We start from the raw sequence: 6,774 nt of genomic DNA, 5'->3' as shown, positions 1-6,774 counted from the left end.
ACGCTTTTCTTTGCAAGCTCCTTTGATTATTTTTGCTAGTTTTCCAGCACTGTAATGAGATTCTTCAGCCATGTTATTATTTGTGGTCTTGGACCATATGAATTCTTGTATCATCTCACTGATTCAACAACTTTTCTTTCTTTCTTTTTTTTACGCAAAATTCAATTTGCCCATGCACAATAAAAGATCATCTCATATGACACTAACTACGTCAGCAGTCAGTGTGCAGGCTTTTGGTAACAGAACAGTGTGACACCTGTTAAAAAGGCTACGGTTTTCAATACAGGAAATAGTAAAAGAGGCTCCTGATCCACTGGAGACAGCTGGCAAACTGAGACAAAGCATGGTGCACATCTGTGTGAGTATCACCAACCGGTTTTGGTGTTGCCCCCTCCATAACGCAGCGCTCTGAGAGCCCTGAGCACAGAGTTTCTGTCTTTGAAGTCATTAAGGCGGAATTCAATGCGAGGCTCATCGCTGTAATGAACCACAGCTATCTGAAAGAAGATTGAGAGAGTAAGAAAATGCACATCATCATAACAGCAATATAAACGATTTTTAGATCACAGGTGACTGTGATGAAACTTCATTCTTCAAAACAAAGATCATAAGAACTATATATTTGCTTGTGCTTGCCTCCTTGGCTGACAAAAAAAATGGCATTATGCCATGCGTCTCCTTTCTGCCAATGTTTGAGTCTGATTCAGCCCATTTGGTGGAGAAGAGCACATTATGTTACTGCTAATGGTCTAAGCCTGCACATGAGACTCACCTTCCGGGCAGCTATTATGACTCAAAAACTGCAATCGAGTCCAATTTGTAATTGTCTAAACAGACTCACAGCCAAAGTGATAAAATTAAACACCTGAAAGTTTTATCTTCAGCACAGTACAAAGAAAAGTTTTTACTGAGCAACTAACCTGCGTGCCCTGTGAACCAATTACGGGGAAGTATGTAGCCACTCGAAATATGAAGTCTTTCATCTTCCTAAAGTTGTCAGTGCCAATGCTCGACGACTCATCCACCAAGAACACTATATCCGCTTTGGTCTTACCGCACACTGGACAGAAACAGAACAGAAAACAGTTCTAACTAAAAAATATGCTACATATTATTTAGCATGAGGGAAAAAATATAAGAGAATCTCTAAAATACCTGGTTGTGGTGGTGTTTTTTTCTCTGTCACTCTACTCAGTGTGGTTAATCGAAAGGACGTGACTACTCCTGCCTTGCCCTCAGTGACACTTGGCTGAACGTGGGGCTTCTTGGTTGTTAAGGACTCAGTTGGAAGCACAACATCAGGGTGCCAGGTGGTCCTCATGGGTGATTGAGCAGTGGTTGTGTTGATGATAGAGGCAGTCTGGGAGTCCCCAGTGTTAGGTGGGGAATGGGGGGGCACTGTAGGTGGCACAGGCTGGACTGTTAACGCTGGGCGAGCTGGTCCCACTGTGATACACAGAACCATAACAAATAAATCAAACGCTTGAAGTCTCTGGAGTCAAACAGAGTCTTTGCTGGAACAACAAATGGGATTGCAAAGGAAGCAATAAAACACTGCTGCAGCATTCTTCAGTTTGGGTTTTCAGCTTGTACCAGTCTTAGGAAAAAGCTCCTGTAGGTGTTCACTGAATATCAACAAACAGAATAGCTGACAATAGAAAGCTAAGAAAGATGCATGGGTAGTCAGACAAATAGGTTCAACATTTTTAAGCATTCATGAAGTTTAGAATAAGATGGCCATATGAGAGATGTAGTGCTAAATAGCTTAACACTTAGCTAAGATAGCATTTCTTTTCTTCAGGAAGCTAATTTGAGCTTTGTCAATTTTATGCTTACAAAAATAAAAATACACACACAGTATAGTGTGATGTGACTGTAGGTATTATAGCCTGATCAGTGGATGTATTAAAGTAAACAGAAGGATCTGAAGTGTATGTCTGTCATTCAGTCAAACAACTTGGAGAGAGTCTTACATATTCTCTGATACATGGTGCTTATAGGCCCCTCCACTTCTCCATACAAAGGTCTGATGGTGAAAAGATATGTTCTGCCATACAAGAGATCACTGATCTTATAGTAGGTGAATCCAGGGCCAAGGATTTCTGTTTTTGTGTCAAACACTGAAAAAAACATACATAGAAAACATGGTGTTGCAAAGTGATCACTTGTGACAGTATGGTTTCAAGAAATAAGAAATAGGAAAATAAATCTTTATACTAAAATGGATTTGAGTGTATAAAAAGGAAAGCAAACAGTATTTTTTAATAACCTGTAAAATAATGTGTCAAATCTACAAGTAAAAATGATTTATCTGAACATCTGGTGACAAATTACATGTACGGAGATTCTGTCAATTATGACAATATTACTTTGGGAATTTTGTTAATAAGACTTTTCACCTTATTAACAAAAGGGTGCTTATGTTGCCACTTTATTCACAAAAGACATATCATGGTTAAAACACTGTGAGATCTCTAAACAATTATTCCTGGCATGCTGGGATACTTGTGTTTTATTCAGGCAAATATTGCCTTTTCAGACCAAGACCTGCTAAATAAAAGAATGTTTATGGCAGGTCTCTGTATGCAGTGTAATATCATTTACATAATATGTAATTCATCTCTGGAGCCTAAAAGAAAGTTGCATGAATTATAAGAAGGTGCTTTATCAAGTTGTGGTTGCTTACTGACCTGAGATGTGCCTCCAGGAGAGGCGATATCCTGAGGCACCAGCTACGCGTGTCCAGTTCAGAACAGTACTGTTATCTGTTGTATTCAAAGCAACAAATCCTTCTACTTTGGGAAGATCCACTGAAACACACAAAATAGCTCTGATGAATAATGACATAAAGAAACAAGTGACATTAGGTGGATTTATTATATCATACGTCCTAATGAATATAAACTTTAACATTCCCAGTATTAGGCGCATATATGTACATAAAAGGGTTTTTTTTGCATCCACCACATTAGATTTTAAATTAGGCCATCAATATGTGATTGAAGTGCAAACTTTCAGCTTTGACTCAAGAGGTTTGACAAAAGTTTTGAATGACTTGTTCCTGAAATACAACCATTTTAAACGTAGTGATTTTATGAGGCTCAAAGTAATTGGAGAAGTTTTTCATAGTCTCTGATAAAAGATTTTGAGTTGACTCAAAGTGTTTAACTTGCATTTTGGTAGCTGCTCATTGGAACTTTCAATACGAGGTACTTTTAAATTTACTAAATTTTAAGCCACCGTAGTGGCATTTACACATAATCTGTTTAAGGAAACTGGTGAAACATATATTACTGAACATTTCCCTGAAACTACCAGGGCCAGGCAGGACTCACAGGTACGTGCTGTGACCAGGACAGCGCTTCCTTCCCTGCTGCCCACCATGGAGGACACCTGGATCTTGTAAGCTGAGCTCTCTCGCAGGTTGCGGATGGTGTAGGAGGCAAAATCAGCCGATACCACATGGGACTTCTCATCACCCCCTAGTGCACAGAATAATTAAATCTAGCATGAAAGTGTCAAACAACCGTGTTTGCAGTCATTTACGGATGAAACTGTTATACAATGAGCCACAAGAGTCTAAACTGAGGAGTGGTAACTCATTATGCTGCTAGATGCTGTAATAGGAAAATACTGCAAATATTTTTAATTTAAGACATGCTTAATATTTTCATCGACCTGAGTGAAAATGTTTTTTCTCAGCTTCTCTGATCCAGAGATGTAAATGCAGTTGTAATTCTACTGTATATTATGTCTACTTGTTCATAGCCTGAGGCATTAGAATACACATTTGGGGGGTTTATTTATGTGGTTTCTTACCAAGAAATGGGATCCAAGAGATTTTGTATCCAGAAGCCCCTGGTGCTTTTTTCCAAGATAGTGTGAAGGAATTTACTCCAATGTCCTCAACCTTCACCTCCCTCACTGGCTGGATTGGATCTGACTCTGACACTGCAGCTAAGCATAACATAACATGACCACAGGAGATGTTAATCCAGGTTTTATACCATAAAGCTGTGACAATTATTATTTTTTTCACATCACAATGCATTAAGGACCCAGAAATCCCAAAATATGTGATTAAAATATCTGAAAAAATTGCTGATGTGACTTTACTTACCCCTCCCTATTATTTTACACTGTAATAAACTTAGCACTTGAAGCTCGGAATAACACTCTGACAGTGACAGTGATAGAATGATAGCAGCCCTGCTGACTTGGACTCAGTGACACATACTACAAGTGACAGCAGCAGGAACTGTGGTTATAACGGGAAGACCAAAGTACATGACATGTCAGTCAAACGGCGACACTTACGAGGGTTTATGTGGCACAGATTGGGGAACTTTGCCGTACCCTTCCCATTTAATTACGATGGGGGCACAGCTGCACAGAGCCATTTTAGATCTAAAGATGGCTCATGATAAATTCAAAGTCACTGAGACTTCACATATGTTTAGTACCTGTGAGCTGAGATAAGGAGATTTCTGGTCCCTCTGAGTTGCCATACACTGCACAGATGGTGACTGTGTAGGTAGACTGTGGATTCAGGTCTTTGAGACGATGGAAGAGGATGCTACGATCCAGGTACTGGACTTGGGGTTTGCTATTATCTGCAAGCATCAGACGAAAACAAAACAAAAGACAAGTTATCTATCTATCTGTTGTAAAGATAATGTATGGTAAATAGAGGGTCTTTAATCGGGCTTGCATGCTGGGATGCTTTAAAATGGTGTAATGGGAAGGAATAGGTATAAATATATTACCTGTTTTCCATGAGAGTTTGTACTCGGTGGCTCCAACGATGGGACTCCACGCCACATCTATAGTGGTGCTTGTGTAGGATGTCACCTTGAAGTTAGAGACATAACCCAAAGGAGCTGAAAAAATGAAAGAAAAAACATCAAGGGTTGATCTTATAAATACCCTGTTTCAAGTAAAAAAGATGAATCACAAATCTTTGGCGTTTTTGATTTCCTCATCGTGACTTTTTTTCTTAAAGCCCATTTTGGAAGTTGCTGAAAGTCTGCTGATCACTAAATGCACTGCTCACTTCAGTGTCAGGACTCCAATTCGTTGGGTGTGGTTACACATGTAACAGAGGTCAGTGACGATGTGTGTGGTCATGGTTAATACAAACAAAAAAGTCTGTTTAGCATGTAGTGTTGCCCCCAAAATTCGTTGTGCATTGCACCACTGAATTCAATTCTCTCCTCATGAACCATTTACATATCAAAATTTCTTATCAAGGTTTCAAGATTTCTTTGCATTCATGTTTATAAGGTTTAATGTTTCGTTTTTAATATTTTTCGTCCCAGGCATTGTTAGCTTGATAGCGAAAGCTTGATATAAGTGCTCCTGGATATCAGTGGAATGATGTGACATCATTATTACGTCACCTGTGTGCATGCACCCACAACAGACAAAACAGAGAACCAATAATGGGAACAGCTCCACAGCTCTACTGCTTATAGACTGTGCAAGCTGGCATATCTGAGTATTTTCAGTAATACAGAGAAGTTTGAAAAACTATTTAGCTTTCTAGTTTCAGTCATGAAAAAAACTCTTTTAGACTTTAAGAGAAGTGACAGAAGTAGGAACTGTGGTTGAAATGGAGTCATTCCTGTGCCCCAAGGGTCCTATGTTCCTGAGCTCTAAAAGGCACATAATGGGAAGCTGGAAAAATGCATATTTTCCAGCTAACTAAGCACCTAATGTGACTTATGACTTATGGGCTATTTTGGGTACGCGTCAAAAAGTTCTATAGAGTGTTACCCAGTGTTTTTGTATGTGTGTGTCTGCAATAGAATGGTAAAGCAATATTGAACTGAGGAAACATAGCACCATAAGAACATAGATATACTCCTGTTACCATGGCCACATGCCAATCAAACAAAACCAGATCTCTTTCTCTCGCCATTATACTTACTGAATGACTGAGATGACGCCGCACAGAGGAACAAGACAACTAGAGGTCAGATTTCATTGATAACAGCCAGTAAGCATCCTGGGAAGCTGCTCCGGTAAGTGTGGAACACAATTTCTAAAAATAATATTTATTACATCTTTACTTCCTTCTAATAAACACTAAAGCTACACCCAAAAGTTTTCTGGAAAAAAAAAAGTCTACTGAAAAAGATGAAAAAATGGCTTATTCCTACATTTGAATATGATGTCTGGTGAACGAAGGTTACTTACAAGTTCTGAACGTGGCAGCGATGCCAGGTCCAACCGCAGCGCCAAACAGCACGTAAAGCGTCAGGACATACTCCGTATCATGGGCTACATTTTTCAGCTGGTACTGTGTAGTGCTGGTGTTCAGAGCCAATTGCCTGGGACGATCCCGACCAACAAACTCTAGAAATAATATTAACATTACAGTTAGTCTGTTATTCCTCAGTGACTTCAAACTTTCACTTCGTATCAGAGGCAAATATCCTCCTTCTTTCCCTGTATTTCATCGCAAGCTACTGTCATGTTGCTATGGTTAAAGTGTCATTTGAGAAAATAACCGAGTTGAGAATATCAGCAAAAAACAAGGTAAACAGCGGCAGACAATAGTGACTGAATAAATCACCTGGGGTGGGTCTCCATGCCAGTCTGTATCCTGTAGCCCCCGGGACACTGTTCCATGAGACGACTGCAGTACTTGTGCTCACAGCAGATACTTTCAGAGTCTGTACTGAACTACTTTCCACTGACAGAAAGAGAGATAGTGAAAGACAAAGAGGACTGTTATGCATCTTATCTACTGCTTTGGTGCAATTTTATTTT

The 6,774-nt window shown here is 39.5% G+C and overlaps 1 protein-coding gene across 1 annotated transcript in view; it reads right to left on the bottom strand.

Annotated features, from left to right (window-relative positions):
• Positions 1–6,774, bottom strand: part of col7a1l (collagen type VII alpha 1-like) — a 40,972-nt gene that overhangs the window by 26,326 nt on the left and 7,872 nt on the right. The window contains exons 12-22 of the mRNA XM_005733518.1: positions 6,578–6,697; positions 6,199–6,357; positions 4,767–4,880; positions 4,464–4,613; positions 3,820–3,957; positions 3,336–3,482; positions 2,691–2,810; positions 1,974–2,120; positions 1,156–1,446; positions 921–1,060; positions 374–497 (exon numbers count right to left, since the gene is read on the bottom strand). Of these exons, the coding sequence (XP_005733575.1) occupies positions 374–497; positions 921–1,060; positions 1,156–1,446; positions 1,974–2,120; positions 2,691–2,810; positions 3,336–3,482; positions 3,820–3,957; positions 4,464–4,613; positions 4,767–4,880; positions 6,199–6,357; positions 6,578–6,697 (1,650 nt within the window). The remainder of the gene's footprint in view (positions 1–373; positions 498–920; positions 1,061–1,155; positions 1,447–1,973; positions 2,121–2,690; positions 2,811–3,335; positions 3,483–3,819; positions 3,958–4,463; positions 4,614–4,766; positions 4,881–6,198; positions 6,358–6,577; positions 6,698–6,774) is intronic.

This window comes from Pundamilia nyererei, unplaced genomic scaffold (genome assembly GCF_000239375.1).
Source record: "Pundamilia nyererei isolate P.nyererei 1_Seehausen unplaced genomic scaffold, PunNye1.0 scaffold00052, whole genome shotgun sequence".
NCBI classification, from domain to species: domain Eukaryota; kingdom Metazoa; phylum Chordata; class Actinopteri; order Cichliformes; family Cichlidae; genus Pundamilia; species Pundamilia nyererei.
Note: the sequence above shows the minus strand (reverse complement) of the source record. Positions and strands in the feature narration are given on the sequence as shown.